This window comes from Rhinatrema bivittatum, chromosome 2 (assembly GCF_901001135.1).
Source record: "Rhinatrema bivittatum chromosome 2, aRhiBiv1.1, whole genome shotgun sequence".
NCBI lineage: Eukaryota > Metazoa > Chordata > Amphibia > Gymnophiona > Rhinatrematidae > Rhinatrema > Rhinatrema bivittatum.
This window is the reverse complement of record NC_042616.1, coordinates 80,078,346-80,100,436: the sequence shown is the minus strand read 5'-3', so window position 1 is coordinate 80,100,436 and position 22,091 is coordinate 80,078,346. Positions and strand designations below refer to the sequence as shown.

At 43.6% G+C, this 22,091-nt stretch overlaps 1 protein-coding gene across 2 annotated transcripts in view; it reads right to left on the bottom strand.

Moving 5' to 3' along the window:
- Positions 1 to 22,091, bottom strand: part of CTDSPL (CTD small phosphatase like) — a 295,985-nt gene that overhangs the window by 22,599 nt on the left and 251,295 nt on the right. For both annotated transcript variants that reach the window (XM_029588367.1, XM_029588368.1), the window contains exons 5-6: positions 13,459 to 13,551; positions 720 to 905 (exon numbers count right to left, since the gene is read on the bottom strand). In XM_029588367.1, the coding sequence (XP_029444227.1) occupies positions 720 to 905; positions 13,459 to 13,551 (279 nt within the window). The remainder of the gene's footprint in view (positions 1 to 719; positions 906 to 13,458; positions 13,552 to 22,091) is intronic.

Here is a 22,091-nt window from a genome sequence, read left to right as displayed (position 1 = left end):
GGCTAATTTTAGGACAGATGTTTGGCCCAACCAGACTTAGTTGGCTAAGTTATGTGGCTAACGCTAAACATTGGAGATAGCTAGCTAACTCAGCTCCTCCCAGTTATGGCCCTAAGGGGGTTATTTTCTAAACCCTTAACGTGTGCGTTAGGGCCCTAACGCACGTGATAAGGCCATATGAAAAGGGCCTTTTCGCATGCGATATGATGCAAATTAGGGGGAGGGGAGGGGCGTAATCGGCGGTGTTTTCGCAGTAGCATGCCGAATAACTACACCTTTTATGGTGTCGCTATTCGTGCGAAAGCCAGCAGCCGGCACACTGCAGTGGTGCAAAGGCTGCGGGCTTTCGCAGGCCCGCCACCCCCTTCGCCACTGTCCCCCGTTTTCGCAGGATTCACCATTCTGGAAAGAATGGTGAATCCAGGCCTTAGATGGCTAAATTCTAGCCAGCTATCTTATTAGGCAGATAGAATTTAGTTGGATAAGTGCCCAAATATTAATTTAGCCTGCTAACTTCTTTTGAATATGGACCTTATTGTTACTTTAAACAATACCGCCAAAATAAATATTTGCAGAAGGGTACGTCATACAAAAAACAATAACAATGCAAATATATTGTCAATCGAGTTTGTACTTATGAATTAAGATCACAATAAATCTATATTCATTCAGGTCATATGCTAATATATAAATACTGAATTTTCTATTGTGCGACTTACTGCATTTTCAGGATGGAAAATGTAAGATGCGGGTGAGTTATCTACTATGATGACTTTGTTCAGTTCTCGTCCTAGTCGACTAAGATCCTTCACGTAATTTCCTCTATGGAAAACGCAGGATTCTCTGAAGAGTCTTGCCTTGAACACGCCCCACCGATCCAGTAAGTCTGCTACCGGGTCCGCATACTTCAGACATTTGTTAAAGTTGGTTTCAAAAATTGGAAACAAATAATAAAAAACCTGAATGTCACATTTCAATATGAATAAGAAAACTGTACTTGTTTCCCTCCTCCCCAAGACGTGAATTTTATAGTTACAATATGCTGAAATTTTACAATTTTCACCCAAATAATTATAAAATATTTTCCTGTAAGGAATTATGGAACTGATTTACTAAGCTTTTTTCCCTATACATGAGGAGAAAAGAAAACTCTTAGTGAATCAGTCTCTAAATGTTATAGAACAATGATTCCTTCACTCTTTTGCAGCACAGATAAGAACAGAAGCAGCATCATGCTGGGTCTAACCAAGGTTTATCGAGCCCAGCATTGTCTCCGACAGTGACCAGTCCAGGCCACAAGTACTTGGCAGATCTCCAATAGTGGATCTATTTCTTGTATCTTAATCCTAAGGATAAACATTGGCTTTTCCAAGTCTACCTGGCTAATAACTTTATGGATTTTTCCTTAAGAAACTTGTTCAATCCTCTTTTGAACCCCACTATATTAGTTGCCTTGACCTTGTCCTATGGCAACAAATTTCATAGCTTGATAGTGCGCGGTGTGAAAAACTTCTTCCTGTAATTTGTTTTAAATCTAATGGTTGCTAGTTTCATGGAGTGTCGACCTAGTAATACTGATTTTTGCAAGGGTAAATAACCATTCTCTAAATACCCATTCAACGCTACTCATGATTTTATAAATTTCAATCATATTCACTTTCAGTTGTCTCTTTTCCAAGCTAAAGTACATAAGATTTGCCACACTGGACCAGACCATGGGTCCATCAAGCCCAGTATCCTGTTTCCAACAATGGCTTATTCAAGTCACAAGTACCTGGCAAGATCCCAAGGGACAGAGAGATTCCATGCTGCTTATCCCAAGGATAAGAAGTAGATTTCGGCAATGCTACCTCCAGGAACTTGTCCAAACCCTTTTTATATACAGGTATATTAATAGCTTTCACCAGATCCTCTATTAAGGAATTCCAGAGCTTAATTATGCATTGGGTAAAAAATATGTTCTCTTATTAGTTTTAAATGTATTGCCTAGTAACATCATTGCATGTCCACTAGTCTTTGTACTCTTTGATAGAGTAAACAACTGATTCGTGTTCACCTATTACACTCCACTCATTATTTTATAGACTTCTATTGTATCTCCCCTCAGTCATCTTTTCTCCAGGTTGAAGAGTCCTCACCTCTTTAGTCTTTCCTCATAGTGGAATCGTTCTATCCCCTTTATCATTTTGGTTGCCCTTTTCTGTACCTTTTTAAATGCTGCTATATCTTTTTTGAGATGTGGTGATGAGAACTGCATACAATGCTCGAGATGAGGTCACAATATGGAGCAATATAGAGAGGCATTGTGATATTCTCTGTTTTATTCTATATTCTTTCCTAATAATTCCTAGCATTCTATTTGCTTTCTTGGTTGCTGCTGTGCACTGAGCAAAAGATTTCAATGTATTATTAACGATGATGCCTAGATCCTTATCCTGAATGGTGACTCCTGATGTGGAACCTTGCATTTTGTAGCTATAATTTGGGTTATTCTTTCCTAAGTGCATCACTTTACACTTGACCACATTACATTTCATTTGCATGGCTAGTCTCCCAGTTTTGCAAGCACCTCTTACAATTTTTCAATTTAACAGCTATGAATAGTTTTGTTGCATTTGCAAATTTGATCCCCTCGCTCGTTTCCATTTCCAGGTCGTTTATAAACATATTAAAAAGCAGTGGTCCTAGATTAGATCCCTGGGGCATTCTACTATTCACCTTTTTCCACTGGGAAAATTTACTATTTAGCCCTACTCTCTGTTTTCTATCTTTTAACCAGTTTGCAAGCCACAATAGGACGCTGCCCCCTATCCCAGGACTTTTTAATTTCCTCAAGATCACTGTTCAGTCCTCCAAGCCATACTATTTTCAAAGATGGACTACTGCAACACGCTACTGCTCGGCCTCCCCGCCTCCACAACTAAACCTCTACAGATGCTGCAAAATGCCGCAGCCAGGATCCTCACAAATTCTAGACGTAAAGACCACATCACACCGATACTAAAAAAACTACATTGGCTTCCCATCCACTATAGAATACTGTTCAAGTCACTGACCATCATCCATAAAACCATCTATCATCATTCCTCACTCCAACTAACAATCCCACTCGAACCCCATACTTCCAACAGGCCGATTAGATCCGCACACAAAGGAACTCTCCAGGCACCCCCTCATAAATCCATCATTCACAAGTCCTTCCAAAAACGAGCACTGTCCACCATGGGACCGCAACTATGGAACACACTTCCCGCAGATCTTCGCCAGGAACAATGTCTGCTCTCCTTTAGAAAGAAACTGAAAACCTGGCTGTTCTCTCAAGCCTACCCCTCACAAATTCTTCCCCCTACTATTATAGAAAAGAACTGTTATGCTTGAACCACTTAGTTAACCGTCCATGCTAATCAATGGTGTACTATTTCGTTTTACTCTCAGGAGAGCTCTGTTTAAACTAATTCTTCTTCTTTCAATTGTCCTGTTTTGTAATCCCTGTTCATTGTAACTTTCTCTATTCTGGTTATTGGTTTCCCCTGGTTATACTGTAAACCGGTACGATAAGACTTTGTCTTGAGCATTGGTATATTAAAAGAATCTAAATAAATAAATAAATAAATTTCTCATGAGGGACTTTGTCAAATGCTTTCTGGAAATCCAAAGCCCTATTTTTTTTTTTTTGTAATATATATTTATTGTTGTGAAGTAACAAAGTACAAACATCGTACTGTACAGATTCAACCAGAAGTAACAGAACCAGGTATAGACTGCGTACAAAACATAACTCGCAAGAGATAGCATACATTGGTCTTCCCTAGAAAGCCTTCAATTATAAAGTCTAACAGTATTTGTAGCAACGTAACATTGAAAATAAAGAACCTGAATGGTCTATGAACCAGAGTGCCTTCACTTTTTCTAGTTCCTAACCTATGCATCTCCCCCATAAGTGTAGGAACCTTCCCTTATCCCATCCCCTTATCTCCCTCCCCAATCCCATCCCCTTATCTCCTGCCCCCCTCCCCCCTTCCCCTCCCAAATATGTATCGTAGGTATATGGAAAGGGAATAGTCGTAGCTAACTTTGCCGTAATAGGTGTAGCTCAGGGATTCCGGCATGTTCTAAACTTGGTGGACAAGGTAGCATGGTCACATGGCAACAGGGTAGTTGGACTGGAAGCGTGTTATTCGCTAGGACTGGCATCTAGCGGCAGGTAGCCTGGAAGAGTTCTGTGTGGTTTCGAAGAGTTCCACAGAATCCAGCTGATGTAGATGGGACTGTATTATGCAGTCAGAGCTTATGGTCAAAAGAATAAGAGCCTATTCGGTTTGTGGTCTGCCCGTCATAGTAATAGCCGGGCTTAGATACAAGTGGAAGGGCTGCCATATCTGTTGCATTTTGACCCTCTGTTGCGTGGTAGAATGTTTCGCTAATAGAAATTCTTGAGTATTAAGGCTGAGCATCCGTTGAAACCAGTGATCCATCTTTGGGGGGTGCTGGGATAACCATTCGGTGAGAATAACTTTTTTCCCCATCGTAGCAGCCTTGGTTAGGAATATCCCCAGGTAGAGTAATTCGGGCATGTTAGCCCTCGCCACTCCAAATAACCAGACATTGGGATCGACCAGGATAGGGTGTCCCCATATTTTCTCGCAGAATGACGCTATATCCGCCCAAAAACTTAGAATGGCAGGACATTCCCAAAAGCAGTGAGTGTAAGATCCAGTGGGTGCTGAGCATTTCAGGCAGGCGGGCGTTGGGCACAGCTTAAATTTGAATGCGGTAGCGGGAGGTATATAGCTCCTCCACATAAATTTGAACTGTGTCTCGCATAGTTGTTCGTTGGTGGATATTTCCCGAATAGTTGCAAAGGTTCTACTAAACTCCTGGAGGGAAAGATTAAATTCTGGCCATGTTTTCCAGGAGAGGTACAATGGGGTGAGCACGTCCCCGTCCAAACATCCTGCCAGTTCCCCATAGAAACGTGAAATACTTGGCCCAGTTTTAGTGCCTGCTGTTATTAAGTTAGTTAGGGCCGGCCGCTGGATCCCAAGGGTATGCTCCTCTCCCACTGAGCCAAGAAAATGGCGTAGCTGAAGGTAAGCAAAGAAGTCAGAAGAGGGAAGCTGATATCGCTCCTGAAGATCATGAAAACTGTGAAGACCTTCTGTCTCTTTATTTGCCAAGTGATGTAAGTATTTCAGACCAAGCTTTTGCCACTGGAGAAAAACTGATGGCCCTTGGCCTGGGAGAAAGTGTGGGTTGTAGGAGATGCTTACCAGGGGTGTCGTATGGTATGGAAACCTCAGTTTCGAGCAGACAAACTTCCATGTACGCCTGCATGTGTTGAGCAGGAGATGCGATCATAGCTCGGTCGGTATTGAGGCGGGCAGCGCATGCAGAAGACAGTTTAAGGAGGGAACCCCAAACCATGCCTTTAGGAATGATCCCGGGATGAAAAATGAAGTATCTAGTAGGCAGTCCTGGACCAACCGGAGATTACTTGAAAGATTATAGCGGAAAAGGTTTGGGCATCCCAGTCCCCCTTTCGTTTCTGGCAGTTGTAGGGTTCTGAGAGAGAGTCTAGCCTTCTTCCCCCCCCAGAGAAAGCCAGAAATTGACTTATTCAACAGTTGAAGATCTCGTAGCCGTAGCCACAATGGGAGCATTTGAATGATGTACATCCATTTGGGGAGAACCACCATTTGATAGAGGTGGACCCGCCCTCGTAAAGATAAGGGTAGCGATGTCCACTTAACCAGTGTGTCTATAGTATTTTTAAGTTTAGGTTGCACATTGAGATGGTAGATGGCATCCAGATCTGTCGGAATAATTACTCCTAGGTATTTCAGCTGCTTGTTTGCCCATTTTAACTGGAAGGGGACAGGCCAGTTGAGCTGGGCCGCTTGACAGACATCTAATGCTTCGGACTTGTCCCTATTGATCTTCAGGCCCGCAAACGACCCAAACTGTGACTGCAGGTCTAGTACGAGAGGAAGAGAGGTAAGTGGGTGTGTCAGAAAGACTAGGACATCATCAGCGAAGGCAGCCACCTTGAAGATCTTGTTGCCCCTCTCAAATCCTTTGATGTCCGTGTGTTGGTCGATTTTGCGCAATAACGGGTCAATGGATAGAATATATAAAAGTGGGGATAGCGGGCAGCCCTGTCGGACACCTCTGTGTAGAAGAAAGGCATCCGATTTTTGACCGTTGATCAAGATTCTGGATTTTGGGTTGTCGTATAATAAGGCAATATAATCCGTAATTGGGCCAGAAAAACCATATTTGTGTAAGACGGAGAACAGGTATGACCAGGAGACCCTGTCGAAGGCTTTCTCCGAATCAAAGCCTACCGCCATCGACGTGATTTGCTGGTGTTGAGAGATTCGCATAGCCGAAAGTAATTTAAGTACGTGGCTGGTGGCTCTCCGCCCCTGGACAAAGCCCACTTGATGTTCTGAGATGAGGGATGGTAATATCGAATTCATACGATCTGCTAGCACCTTTGCCAGAATTTTGAGATCACAGTTTAGGAGAGAGATCGGCCTGTAAGAAGCTGGTAGGCTGGGGTCCTTTCCGTCTTTTGGTAAGACCGTGATAATGGCGGTGTTGAAGTCGTCTGGGAAGTTGTGTTTGGTCAGGCCGTCCTTGTAAAAGTCTGTTAAAGGGGATGCCACCAGGTCCTGTAACTGCTTATAAAAATCATACGAGAACCCGTCAGGGCCAGGCGCTTTTCCCTTAGCAACCCCCTTAATCACTCTGAGGACCTCCTGAACTTGTATGGGTTTGTTAAGGCGCTCCAGCTGTACCTCTGTGAGCCTGGGCAGAGAAACATCCGAGAAAAATTCTTGCTCCTGGGTCGCAGCGGGATCTAGGTCATCCGCGTATAGGGTTTCGTAGAATGCCCGGAAGACATTTCCCATATCCGACACGTTGTTCACTAGTTTGCCTTCTTTCGTCTTCATGGTGTGAATGAAGGACTTCTTTCTGGACCCTCGCACCAGGTTGGCTAATGGTCTGCCGATCTTGTTCCCAAATTTGAAGAAATTATGGTTCATGACTTGTAACTCCCGGTAGGCTCGAGCATGTAAAGTTGTGTTTAATTGGCTGAGTGTGCTGAAATACTGTTTTTTATGAGTTTCCGTTGGTGAGGAAAGCCATCGCGCTTTAAGAATCTTCTTCATTTTAGCCTCTAGAGAAAGTATCTCAGCCGCCACTCTCTTCGTTCTAGCGCTGAGATACGCAATTATATCCCCCCGTATGACAGCCTTGCCCGCTTCCCAAAATAAGATCGGTGTGGTACGATGCTGCTCGTTATACTGGGCATAGAGTCTCCATTTTTCTTTCAGGTAGTTTTGGAAATCCAAATCAGTGGCCAAGCCCCCGGGGAAACGCCATGGCCGGTCGCCCTGTAGTCTTTCTCCCAGGCGGAGAGTCAAGGTCACGGGGGAATGGTCTGAGATCACTGGAGTCTCCACCTCCGCCTTTTGAGATTTAGGAAACAGCTGTCGTGCCAGAAGGATGTAGTCGATTCTGGACTGCGAGCCATAGGGGGGTGAAAAGAAAGAGAAGTCTTTTTCTGTGGGATGTAGTGTTCGCCACACATCAATAAGGTCCAAATTTTGACATAGCAAATTGATTCCATTGAACACACCTGGGCGGAGAGTGGGTCCTGCTGGGGATCTGTCCATTTCCGGGTCGTGAACGCAATTGAAGTCGCCTGCTACTATCAGGGAGCCCTCCATATGGACCAAGAGGGTACTCAACAGGCGGTTAAAGAAACATGGTGCATTTGTACTTGGTGCATAAATGTTACATATAGTGACCATGGTACCCTTCCAGCGTCCCACAACCAATACATATCTCCCTTCTGGGTCCGCTATGGAATGCTTTACAGTGAAATCAGCTGACTTGTGCGTCAGAACCGCCACCCCCGCTTTACGCCCCTGTGCAGCAGCAAACCAACAGTCGCCCACCCAGTCCTTCTTTAATTTCAAGCTCTCTACAGCACTTAAGTGTGTTTCTTGTAAGCACGCAATTTCTATGCCTAATTTCTTAAAGTTGTTCAGAATCTTTTTACGTTTGATAGGTGTGCCTAGTCCGTGCACATTCCAGGACACCAGCTTATTCATGTAATGCCTCTGTCGTGGTCATTTCTGATGCCTGCTAATCTCTGTATTGATGTGGAGGGAGTGCCCAGCCTCCGCTCCCCCCCAAAAGACCAAGGCTCACTGTTTGTACCAGTCCAATCTAACTCTGTCTGCTCGTCCCCTGCCACCCCGTGCCCTTTCCTTTCCCTTAACCTTTTACCACCCCTATCAACCGTTCCCCCCTCCCCCTCCCCCCCCCGTCCTCCCTTTCCCCTCCCCCTCCCCTTTCCCCCCCCACACATACATTCAACTCAAAGTCTTCCTCCCACAACCCACAAACGGGGGGGAGATCCGGGGTCAGTGATGGATGTTCAAGCTCCCCGCACATTGTAGAAAACATAAAATAAAAGCAGCTCAGTAACCCCATGTCGGGTGCGAGTGCAGACTGTAATCAAATGGGGACGGGAACAAAAGACCACAAGGACATTTTCCCTGCACTCCCCACCCACGCTGAGATTATACATCCCGGGACCCGTCTAATGGAACCCCGCAGGTATTGTTGCAGTGGAAGCGCAGGGGGCCAGAGTTCATTGGCGTCCCAATCATTCCGGCCCATCTGGTGCTGTTTCCAAACACGTGCATCCGTGTCCTGGTGATGAAAGTCTGTGCTCCATAGCATTTCCCTGTCAGCTTACGGGGAAGGGAAGCGTAAAAACTTCTTAGCTTCGTCCGGCGAGTGAAAGGTGAACACCTTCCCATCCTGCCAGATCTTCAATGTAGCAGGGTACTGTAAGGCAAATCTTTTATCGGTTTCCACGAGGTGGGAGCACAGGGGAGAATATTGCCTGCGCAGCTGGGAGACTCGGGCCGAGTAGTCTTGGGTAAGACGAATGCGGTGGTTGTTATATGTGAGCTCTTTTTGGCGTCGGGACGCTGACCAAATTTGTTGCTTATGGGCGTAGTTCAAAATTTTAGCGATGGCAATTCGAGGGCGGGTGTCATTCTGTTTTCTCGGGCCTACTCTGTGCGCCCGTTCCACCATAAGCAGGCCCTTAAGGTCCGAGAGGCCTACGGCGTCTGGCAGCCAAGAAGCAAGGAACTCACCCAGCCCTTTTTCGTCCACTGCCTCGGGTAGTCCCAGGAACCGGAGATTAGACCGCCTGGAGCGGTTCTCGAGGTCGTCAAGTTTTTCTTGACATTCTTTTAGGGCGGTCGCTTGTGCCTGGAGCTGAGTAACAGCAGACGCCATTTCTTCCTCCACCGTCATCACTCGCGTTTCCACGTGGTCGAGCCGGGGTCCCAGATCAGAGAGCGTCTTGCTCATGCCGGTCAGTTTCTCGTGTATTCCCGCTAACTTTTCGTCGAGTGTGGCCGCTATGGTCTCCCGAAGAGTCGCAAGGGTGATCGTTTCCGGGAGGCCTGCCGTCGGTTTTTGTGCTGCCGCTTCCGCCGCCATCTTGGGCTCGCCCGCCTTGCCTCTGTCCTTCTCCTTTTCCTTTCGTGAGGTCCGGGAAGTCATAGGTTGCGGCGATTTATTCATGAATTTCACGATAGACATAAGCCAGCTATCAGGGTGTTCAAAAAAAATTAGGAAAAATCGCCGATTCTCAGAGGTTTCGCCGGTGCTTAATGTGCAGGGAGCGCGGAGCTGAAGGGAAACGCGTCCTCCTCAGCACATCACCCCACGTGACCCCCCCAAAGCCCTATTTTTATAAAGGAGCTTTTCCAACTTCTTTATCATTTTTGTTGCCCTTCTCTGTATCTTTTTTATGCCCACTATGTCTTTTTTGAAATAGGATGACCAGAACAGCACACAATACTCAAGATGCGGTCGCATCATGGATCTATGAAAAAGTATTATGATATTCTGTTTGTTCTCTATTCCTTTCCAAATAATTCCTAATATTCAATTTGCCTTACTGAGCCAAAGATTTCAAGATATTGTCCACAAGGGCTCAGAGAGCTTTTTCCTGGATGGTGACTCCTAACACGAAATGCAGCATTGTGTACTGTTAGTTGAGATTATTTTTCCCTCCATGCATTACTTTGCACTTGTCCACATTAAATTACATCTGCCATTGAGTTGTCCAGTCTCCTTGTCTCACAAGGTCCTTCTGCAATTTTTCACAATCTGCTGCTGTTTTAATGACTCAAAACAATTGTGTCATCTGCAAATCTGGTCACTTCACTTGTCATTCCTTTTTCCAGATCATTTGTGAATATGCTAAATAGCTAGACAGCAAGGACTTAGGAAATGTAACTGATATTTCAACAGTTTGCATGCTTGACCTCCTCCCTCTGACAAGCCTTATCATCTCTGCTACTCTTTATTCTCAAGTTATGTGGATATGCTCTCTCAAAAGCTTCTTGATTTGAAATTTTTGCAACATATCCAACATCTTTCCTTAATTCTGAGAATATTTTGGTTTCTGCTGAACTTTTCTCTTTCAGAGTGAATGAACTGGCTGCATTACTTAATCAAAGGAGAAGATGATCAGTGGAAACTTGACCACAGCACTAACTGAGGAGGAATGTTTCCTTTAATAGTATCCTCAGTCTCCTTCTTCCAAACTTTGGAGGAAACCCTTCATTTTCTCCCAACACAGAGTACTTAAATCACAAGCAGATTGTGATAAATTGCAGGAAGACCTTGTGAGGCTGGAAAACTGGGCATCTAAATGGCAGATGAAATTTAATGTGGACAAGTGCAAGGTGATGCATATAGGGAAAAATAACCCATGCTATAGTTACACAATGTTAGGTTCCATATTAGGTGCTACTACCCAAGAAAGAGATCTAGGCGTCATAGTGGATAACACATTGAAATCGTTGGTTCAGTGTGCTGCGGCAGTCAAAAAAGCAAACAGAATGTTGGGAATTATTAGAAAGGGAATGGTGAATAAAACGGAAAATGTCATAATGCCTCTGTATCGCTCCACGGTGAGACCACACCTTGAATATTGTGTACAATCCTGGTCGCCGCATCTCAAAAAAGATATAATTGCGATGGAGAAGGTACAGAGAAGGGCTACCAAAATGATAAAGGGAATGGAACAGCTCCCCTATGAGGAAAGACTAAAGAGGTTAGGACTTTTCAGCTTGGAGAAGAGACGGCTGAGGGAGGATATGATAGAGGTGTTTAAAATCATGAGAGGTCTAGAACGGGTAGATGTGAATCATTTTTTTACTCTTTAGAATAATAGAAAGACTAGGGGGCACTCCATGAAGTTAGCATGTGGTACATTTAAAACTAATCGGAGAAAGTTCTTTTTCATTCAACACACAATTAAACTCTGGAATTTGTTGCCAGAGGATGTGGTTAGTGCAGTTAGTATAGCTGTGTTTAAAAAAGGATTGGATAAGTTCTTGGAGGAGAAGTCCATTACCTGCTATTAATTAAGTTGACTTAGAAAATAGCCACTGCTATTACTAGCAACGGTAACATGGAATAGACTTAGTTTTTGGGTACTTGCCAGGTTCTTATGGCCTGGATTGGCCACTGTTGGGCTTGATGGACCCTTGGTCTGACCCAGTATGGCATATTCTTATGTTCATAAAACTTCTTGTCTAGCGATAATTTAAAACGCATGAATCCTGCCTGTTACTTCCAAGGAGACAGGCATTCTAGACTAGCCATTAGGTAGCAACACATAGATCCATTTTTCCTCTCAAATAACAAGCCTCTCAAGGTACCTTCTCATTGTGCAAAACATAAAAAAATCAAATAAAATCTGCTTAATAATAATGGCTATTTTTGGATAGCACTTGTAGGGTGCTTTCAGAAATATTTGACTTCCACTACATTATGTAAAGGTTTCAGTGCACACTTGGGAAATTAGAGAAAAAACAAGGTTTTATTCAATACTATATTTGCAGGAATGAGGACAGTGTGTGCATGCACAAGGGGCAGACACAGGAAAGTATATACAGTAGTTAGGCACAAAATAAATACTTATGTAGAAATGATTCTGGTTTGCACAGGCTCTCTGCAAATTTTGAAATAGTTTTCACATTTTTGATGAGTCTATACAAAGGCAAGCATTCTTTATCATGGCCACCAATGAACTGACTTATAATGATTTTTGCCCTAAAATTGTGCTTATGTTGAGAAACTCATAAATCAGGCCCTACGTGCCATGCAGTGAGGTACCATTGACTGAGATGCATAGATTCTGATACACATGGACATCACTCCTGTGTTACCAGATTTTAATGTTAACCATCATTAAGAGTTACAGTCAGCAATAATCTTCTTCATATTTTGGACAAGTATAATTTAGCAGTAACAATCAATGTAACTTCCAGATCATCAAAAAGAAAAAGTGGTGAGCCAATACACTATTAAGAAATATCTACATTTTTTTTACAAAATAAAAATCATCCAAATTTCATCAGTGTAAATTCCATATCATTCATTTTATGTCCTAGATCACCGTTAGACCCTAGACTAGCCAGATACAGGGTATGCTCCATCCAAATACTGTTACTACCTCTGTACGTTTATTTTCTCTTTTTGTTTAAATGGTCATCATTTGTCCTGTGACTCTATTCTTTCTTCACGGGATCTTGGCAAAGAGGAGACTATAGCAGCAAAACTATACTGGAAATTTCCTTTGCTTTAATACTTACTACAGCAGCCGTATTTCAGTATAGCACTTTCAGCACCAATGTGAAAGAAATTATTGCTAATCTGAACTCTGAGGTTACATGCATAAAAAGGATCTACTACCAAGATACCAATCACAATACTACTGAAATAAGGATTTTGAATTACTAATCTACCATGAAAACAAGTTAACAAATATTCAACACAGAACTAAAGGTAATATTCTATCATTACATTAGGGTCACTTCCAAAGCTCTATAAGGGCACAAAATAATTCTTTTTCTGAGATGAAGCAGTTGCAAATTTTAAAGTTATACCCATTTATAAAATGCCATTTTTAAAGCCAGAAGCTCCTTACTGATTTAGGCATTGGTAATTTTACTGCAATTATATAATTAACTTGTGTGCTAAGTATATGTCATTTTATTTCATGCCCTTTTTTATGTATAGCTTTAAGCAGTGTTGGCTTAATTTCCCCCACTATAACCATGGCAACTTGTAAGCCTTTCATATAGGCATCATGAGCAGTGCATGGAGGCTACGCTATGAGCAAAGCCCATATGTGATGATGTTGCCATGGGAACACTTACCCACACACTAGCAGACAAAGCAAACAGTGGCAGACAAAGAAGCAAAAAGAAGAGGGGAAAAAAAAAATTAAGACAATACCATTTGAGGAAAATGCTTATCCATAGGAGAAAAAACATTCAATAGATTAGTCTATTTGTACATCGCATTCTAAGAGTAAGCAGCATACAGAATGAGACAAACCTTGGCTAGGCTGGCTGTGAAGAGCACACATTCAAAAAGGTCTCCCATCTTCTGGAGAAATTCATCCACATATGGTCGTTTTAACACATAAACCTGGAAAAAGATTATCTGTTAAGTCGTTTTAAAATGACACAACATCTAGCTTGTCCTCCCTGTGACTCATTTATTAATATCCCTAGGTTATTTAACTAGATAAATGAATGTAACACTAATTTGCAGCATTAAAAATGTAGTTGTGGTGCAGGAGACTCACATTCAATTTCTAAGCCCAGCTTCTGCTCCTCGAACTGACTAGGGCTAGGGTTACTGGAGGCAGCACTCACAGTCCCCATGCAGAAGGAGTCTCAACCCATTCAGCAGCAGATACCTTTTGACAGAGTTCTGGAGGGAGCTGCAGTTCGTTTCTTTCAGAGGACAGTCGCACTGCAATGGCTAGGCTAGAAGGAAGTGAGTTAAAATACTGCTAAAAATACTATATCTGGAATTAAACACTAATCCAAGGTGCTTCCTAAACTGTTGACATTAGCCATGACAAAAGGGTTAGTAATAGTATCCCTATTTTTATACAACATGCCATGAGTGCTTAAATTCCAAGTTAGTTTTACAAACTCTGTAGGGGCCAAGGGAATTTTTTTTAATGTTTATAAATTAAAGTTTGTTTATTTCTTTTGTTTCCTTTGCCCTCCTCATTCTCCCTATGTACAGGCTAGTTAGTGGCAGCAGCTGCTGTGGCCTTCCTTGCTCCATTTGGGCTGGAAGCAGGGGAAGGGGGCCAGCAATTAAATTTTGATCGCGCGTGTGACTAAACTTTTTGCAGTCTGGCTCATTTAAAATTCGCATATCTTCCCTTGAATATCAAACCTATTCAGCCTCTGAACACAACTTTATCCATGTTACAGTTTCAGATATTCTTAACCAGTGCTGTGCATATTCACATAAAAGCCCTCTATATAAATGCACAAATAGTAGCTATAACATGCAGGTTACATTCTGTGTCTCCCAAACTTGGACTGCATATCGAATCGATAGATCAAACATTTTGCTGTGAGTTTGATTGAATGCAAAAATGTGTTCCAGGTTAACTACAGAGCTTTTCCCAGTGGGAATAGTGGAACAGTTTCACTAATAAATATGTAATGAAGTTCTACTAGCCATACTGGTCTGGAAGAAACTGGAATCTTGGAAGGTTGTGATACCTTTGTGATACCTTTCAAAGGATCAGCAAATAAAAAAAAAGATTGTTCTTCATGAGCTTTCAAACCATACAGATCCCTTTCTTCGTATGGTTTTGAAAGCTCATGTGCAACAACATCCTTTTTATATGTTGCATTAAAGCAAAGTTGCTTATCTGTAACAAGTGTTCTCCATAGACACCAGGGCAATTCAGCCACACAAGTGGGTGATGGTTTTGGATGGTACTAACGTGGAATAGCTCACTCAGAGCTTAGAAACAGCAAAAAGGTTTTTCTGACCATGCATGAGCATGTGTGACTCTCCTCAGTCATTTCACAAACTAAGATTCAAGTTTACGAGGAGAACAGTGGGATTGTGTGACTAAGTTGATCTGCTGTCTATGGAAAACAGCCATTATAGGTAAGCAATTTCACTCTCTGGACAAACAGGACTCAATTCAGCACATAAGTGGGGATTCAGAAGCAACATAAAACAATTTTTGGCCAGTAATGGAAGAATTATAATCTGGTAGTAGACAGGATTGGAAAAAGAGTTGAAGCAATTAGTTATATAAACTTTTAAGTTACTATCGACATAGGAAAATGTGGGAGGGAGGTTCTAGAAGCCAAATTTAAGCTCTTAGGTAGAAAACTTAAATCCAGAACCTCCAGGGTAGCATTCTCTGAAATGCTCCCTGTTCCACGCGCAGGTCCCCAGAGGCAGGCAGAGTTCCGGAGTCTCAATGCATGGATGAGACGATGGTGCAAGGAAGAAGGATTCAGTTTTGTTAGGAACTGGGGAACCTTTTGGGGAAGGGGGCATCTCTTCCGAAGGGATGGGCTCCACCTTAACCAGGGTGGAACCAGACTGCTGGCGCTAACCTTTAAAAAGGAGATAGAGCAGCTTTTAAACTAGAACAAAGGGAAAGCCACAGTCGCTCAGCAGTGCATGGTTCGGAGAGAGGTATCTTCAAAGGATACTAATGATGCATTAGAATTAGGGCATCCCGACAGTGAGGTTCCAATAATAAGGAAAGTAGTCCAAGTGCCTGTAACGAAAAACTCACCTGAACTAAAAAAATTCTAACTTATCCCTATCAATTAAAAAGCAGAATGAAAATAAAAACAAAAAACAAACTTTGAAATGTTTGTATGCTCATGCCAGGAGTCTAAGAAGTAAGATGGGAGATTTAGAATGTACAGCAGTGAAGTTTGACATAGACTTAATTGGCATCTCAGAGACATGGTGGAAGGAGGACAACCAATGGGACAGTGCTATACCGGGGTACAAATTATATTGCAATGACAGAGAGGAGCTCCTGGGAGGCAGTGTAGCACTTTATGTCGGGGATGGCATAGAGTCCAACAGGATAAACATCCTGCATGAGACTACATGCACAATTGAATCTTTATAGGTAGAAATCCTTTATGTGTCAGGGAAGACTATAGTGATAGGTGTATACTACCGTCCACCTGGTCAAGATGGTGAGACGGACAGTGAAATGCTAAGAGAAATTAGGGAAACTAACCAAATTGGTAGTGCGGTAATAATAGGAGATTTCAATTACCCCAATACTGACTGGGTAAATATATCATCGGAACATGCTAGAGATATAAAGTTCCTGGATGGAATAAATGACATTTTTATGGAGCAATTGGTTCAGGAACAGACAAGAGAGGGAGCAATTTTAGATCTAATTCTCAGTGGAGCATAGGATTTGGTGAGAGAGGTAACAGTGGTGGGGCCGCTTGGCAATAGTGATCATAATATGATCAAATTTGAAATAATGACTGGAAGGGGGGACAGTAAGCAAATTCACAGCTCTCGTGTTAAACTTTCAAAGGGGAAACTTTGATAAAATGAGAGAAATAGTTAGAAAAAAACTGAAAGGAGCAGCTACAAAGGTAAAAAGTGTGCAAGAGGTGTGGTCATTGTTAAAAAAATACCATCCTAGAAGCACAGTCCAGATGTATTTCACACATTAAGAAAGGTGGAAAGAAGGCAAAACGATTACCGGCATGGTTAAAAGGGGAGGTGAAAGAAGCTATTTTAGCCAAAAGATCTTCATTCAAAAATTGGAAGAAGGATCCAACAGAAGAAAATAGGATAATGCATAAGCGTTGGCAAGTTAAATGTAAGACATTGATAAGACAGGCTAAGAGAGAATTTGAAAAGAAGTTGGCCGTAGAGGCAAAAACTCACAGTAAAAACTTTTTAAAATATATCTGAAGCAGAAAGCCTGTGAGGGAGTCAGTTGGATCATTAGATGATCGAGGGGTTAAAGGGGCACTTAGAGAAGATAAGGCCATCATGGAAAGATTAAATTATTTTTTTGCTGGGGGCGCTCTTGAGCAGCGTTGTAAGATGGTCGCTTGAATCATTTGTTCCCTCCAAATTTCTCTCTTAGAGGCATTTTTACTGCTCTAACCCGAGAATAAATTGCCAGAAAGCTCATTCGCTGCCGGGGGAAACAGCCAGGATGACTACACGAAGGAAAACCACTGATCTTAAACAGTTTTCCTTTAGTAAAATTGCCGACGATCTTCCTCCTGACGATGAGTCGCAGGCCTCGCAGCAGCGGGAAGATTTACAAACGCCAGAAGAGAAGTACAATATCAGACCCTCTCAGTGACCAAAATATGGGCACGCTACATCCAGATTTACCTACTCAAGCCGAAATTAGAGCCTGGTTCATCGAGCTTCGTGCGGACCTAAAAAATCATAAAACTGAGATTTTGGTGAGTATGGCGGAAATGAAGGAGGACCTGAGCGGGATGGAACACTGCGTGGATGAACTGGACCTGCGAGCAGATAACCAGAGCGCCCATATCGATTCATTAAACCAGCAAACGACCCAGCTCACTACTGACATGGAAGCAATGGCAGAAAAAAATTGAAGACCTAGACAACCGCTCGTGACGTTCTAATCTCCGTATTCGGGGAGTACCCTAATCGGATCAGTTTCTTGATTGCATGTCGACCGCGGCGGCCATTTGCACTGACCTCCCCGCCACGCTCGGGGACCCTTCAGGTAATGCGGCAGCGCCACTTTCGATAGAGCTGGAACAGGCCCATCGTGCACTAGGCCCTCGGCGCGACAATAAACCTTGGGACTTGATCATAAAGTTTTTAAACTTTAAACAGAAGGAGGAAATTATTATTGGCGAGAAACCACCCCTGCTGGAAATGGCGTGATTTTGAATTGTCTATTTACAATGACTTGGCGCCATCAACCCTGCAAAAAAGATATCTGCTGCAAGAGGTGACTGCGGCCTTGCGGAAGGAAGGAATAAAATATAGATGGGCTTTCCCATTTGCGCTACTATTTCAGCACAAAGGGGTCACTTATAAAATTAAGTCAATAGCGGATGCAGCCCGCTCCTTTATTGAGGCGGGACTCACTCATGCATTTGCGGCTACTGCTCCTGCATCTTCCCACTCAATCGCGGACTCGACCCCAAGATGGTGGCGGCCTGGCTCGGGACGGGGACGTCTACGAAGACAGCCTTGTCAGGCCGGCACCCTCAGCGCAGATAATGGATGAACAGGCAGGATTACTGAAGTGGCTTTATTGCGATACTGATGGCTGTCACACTGACTGTCTCTGTGTATATACCATGCAGCTTTTCAGCTCTTTTTTGGCAATCTGTTTTGGGTTGTTTTTCTCTTTTTATTGTTCAAATTTTTCTTTTATATGGCGATAATCTCGGTGGCTCATGTGCTCTTATCATCTGAAACATTGAAGCCTCACATGAGCTCTCGGAAACCTATTTTTTCCTGGAGAGGGATGGAGGGACAAATCCTCGGACCATCACACTGCTCTACGTGTACCCCAGGGACCAGGATTCGCAGGGAATGGCGAGCGAATCTTGCAAGGTCCAGTATGTGGACTTGATGGAGTCAATTGTATACTGGCTAAACAGCACTCATTACCTATTCCAAGTTCTCTCTGTAGTCTTTTCACTGTTTGGATTGTATTACCATATTGCATGCTACCCTTTTATTGAGGTATACCAACTGTATGTGCATAGGGGCGGATTTTAAATGCCCTGCGCGCGTAAATCCGGCCGGATTTACGCGCGCAGGGCCCTCGCGCACCGGCGCGCCTATTTTGCATAGGCCGCCAGCGTGCGCGGAGCCCTGGGATGCACGTAAGTCCCGGGGCTTTCTAAAAGGGGCAGGGAGGGGGCGTGTTGGGGGCGTTCCCGAAACGACGCGGCGTTTCAGGGGCGTGCTCCGGCGTTTCGGGGGCGGGCCCGGGGGTGTGGTGCTGGCCTAGGGCCATGGTCGAGGCCTCCAGACCAGCCCCCAGGTTGGGTGACGGCGCGCCAGCAGCCTGCTGGCGTGCGCAGATTTACGTCTGCTTTTAGCAGGCGTAAATCTGCCAACAAAGGTAAGGGGGGGGGGTTTAGATAGGGCCCTGGGGGTGGGTTAGGTAGGGGAAGGGAGGGAGGGGGAGGGCGAAGGAAAGTTCCCCCCGAGGCCGCTCCGAAATCGGAGCGGCCTTGGAGGGAACAGGCAGCGCGCGCTGGGCTCGGCGCACGCAGGTTGCACAAATGTGCACCCCCTTGCGTGCTGACCCCGGATTTTATAAGATATGCGCCTGGTGCATGAACAAAAGTACGCGATCGCGCAATTTTTAAAAATCTACCCCAGTGTTCCTAATCTTTATTCTAGTCATCATGGTTAAAATACTATCCCTGAATGTAAAAGTCTTGAATTCTTATCGGAAGCGTTTTTTACTTCGAACAGAATTGCTTCATCAAAAGGCCGATATAGTTTATATACAAGAAAAGCACTTAAAGCGCAGGCACAAGCATTTGATGGCCTATAGGGAATACCCACATAAATACCTGGCGGCCACTGACCACAATAACAAATATACAGGTACCGGGATTTTAATCTCGGCCCAGTTGGTATTTGAATAGCTGACCCATGTAGCTGACAATAAGGGGAGGTTTGTATTACTGAAAATTCGGGTGGGCAATCAGATTTTTACCTTGGTTACTATTTATGCCCCCAATCGGGACTCGAGTCCTTCTTGCGGAAGGTCAAAAAGCTGTCATTAACCCATGCGGCTGGCTCACTAATTATAGGAGGCGATTTCAATATCACATTGAGACAGGATCTGGATCACTCAGGTATACGGTCCCACTTCCCCTGTAAATCTAGAAAGACTGAAGAATATTATGGCAGACTGGAGTTTAATAGATATATGGAGGAATCGGTTTCCCCAATCTCGCTCCTATACCTTTTACTCCACACCCCACGATAGCTACTCATGTATAGACTATTTTCTGATTGATAAACAGCTGGGGAACCAAGTCCGTGGAGTGGAGGTTGATACCATAACTTGGTCTGATCTTGCCGCTATCAGTATAGATATTGACATGAGCAATAATGATTTGGGAGACCGATTCTGGAAGCTTAATGAATCTTTATTTCGAGACAAGACTTTTGCTAAAGAGTTTGAGAGGCAATAGCAAGAATATTTTGTGTTAAATGCTAATCCCACCATGTCCCCTAGTATTTTATGGGAGTGCTCCAAGGCGGTTGCTAGGGGTCTGCTGATTTCTAGGGCTGCTACGTGTAAAAGGCTCAAGCAAAAAGCAAGGGATGAGATTCTGTGTGCCCTTAAGATGTTATCCACAGAACATATGCGTACACACTCCCCTTGTTGCTATCAGAAACTGTTAGCTCTGAAATCCGAATTATATAAATTAGACAACGCACAATTTCTTCATCAGTTGGAGATTACCAGGCAAGCGTATTACGAGGGAGGTGATAAAGCGGGCGATTATTAGCCCGAAGGTTGAAAGCTAGGCTATCTCAGAACACTATATCTAAAATTAAAGACCATAGGGGAAATATGTTGACCGCATCTCAGGAGATACGGGAAGCCTTTTCTGGTTTCTATAGGACTCTTTACAGCAATAATGAGCACATACGTAACACTGATATCTGTGATTATTTGCAGGGTATTACTTTGCCTATACTTTCTGTTGAGCAGCAGAAATTTTTGGACACCCCCATAATGGTGAAAGAAGTCCTGGCAGTAATAAAAGCACTTAAACCAGGCAAGGCCCCCGGGACTTGATGGCCTCTCCAGTGTCTATTACAAAAAATGTGCACATACTATAGCAGAACCACTTGCTCAATTCTTCAATAGCCTTCGGGAGGAAGGGGAGCTTACCCCCCAAGCTAATGTAGCGGGAATCACGGCTAAACCAGGGTGGGATCCCACTCAATGTGCCTTATACTGGCCTATTTCTTTAATCAATCTTGATCTTAAACTATTAGCTCTTATATTGGCTCTTAGACTGAACACCTTCTTACCACAGCTTGTACACACCGACCAAGTCGGGTTTGTTCCCCACCACATGGCTGCAGATAACATCCACAAGGCGCTGGATTTAGTGGGGTGGGTGCACAAAGAGAAAGACTCGGCAGTGTTATTGTCTATTGACGCTGAGAAGGCATTTTATTTGGTTCACTGGCCATTTTTATTCCTTTCTTTACAAAAGATGGCATTTGGACCTTATTTTCTAAAATGGGTGCAGAAGCTATATGATAAGCCCAAAGCCAGGGTTAAAGTTAACAATGGGTATGGCATGACCTTTGATATAGAGCGAGGCACCAGGCAGGGGTGCCCCCTTTTTCCACTCCTGTTTGCCCTTTATCTGGAACCTTTCACCAATTTCATTAGAAGTTCCATAGATATCAAAGGGGTGTCTCTTGGTGATTCACAATATAAACTATCACTCTTTGCAGATGATGTGTTATTAATATTGACAGATCCAGTTAGTTCCCTGAGGGGAGTGATGCGGGAACAAGCTAGGTTCAGTGCTGTGTCTGGCCTTAGGGTTAACCTTTAGAAATCTGAATTGCTTAATCTTAATCTAGACCAACACACAGTTCATACCATCAAGGAACAATTCCCGTTCAAATGGGCAAAGACACATATCAAATACCTGGGGGTGCTGCTTTCCTCCAAGTTGTCTAACCTATACCACATTCATTATATACCACTAGTGGATAAGATTCTGAATGATTTGAGTTGGTGGAATAGTGGCTCCTTCTCCTGGCTTGGGAGGGTTGCCATTATTAAAATGACAATACTGCCGAAGTTCCTGTACTTGTTTTCTTTGCTACCTGTGTCTATTCCTTCTTCAATCTTACGCAGTTGGCAGAAAAAGATTTTTGATTTTATTTGGCGTCGCCGACCCCCTAGGATTTCGCGATCCATACTGTGTTTATCAAAATCCCAGGGTGGACTAGGGGTTATGAGGGCCTTACTTGATATTAATAGGTCTCGGTTTCACAAACAGTGGGTGCAGATTGAACAAGCTATAGTGGGCTCAATGGCGATAGCTGCTATGCCATGGCAACCCCGTAATACTTGGCGGCCAGTAAGCCGTATCCCTTGGTCCCTGGCTGCCACTTTACGTGTCTGGAACCAA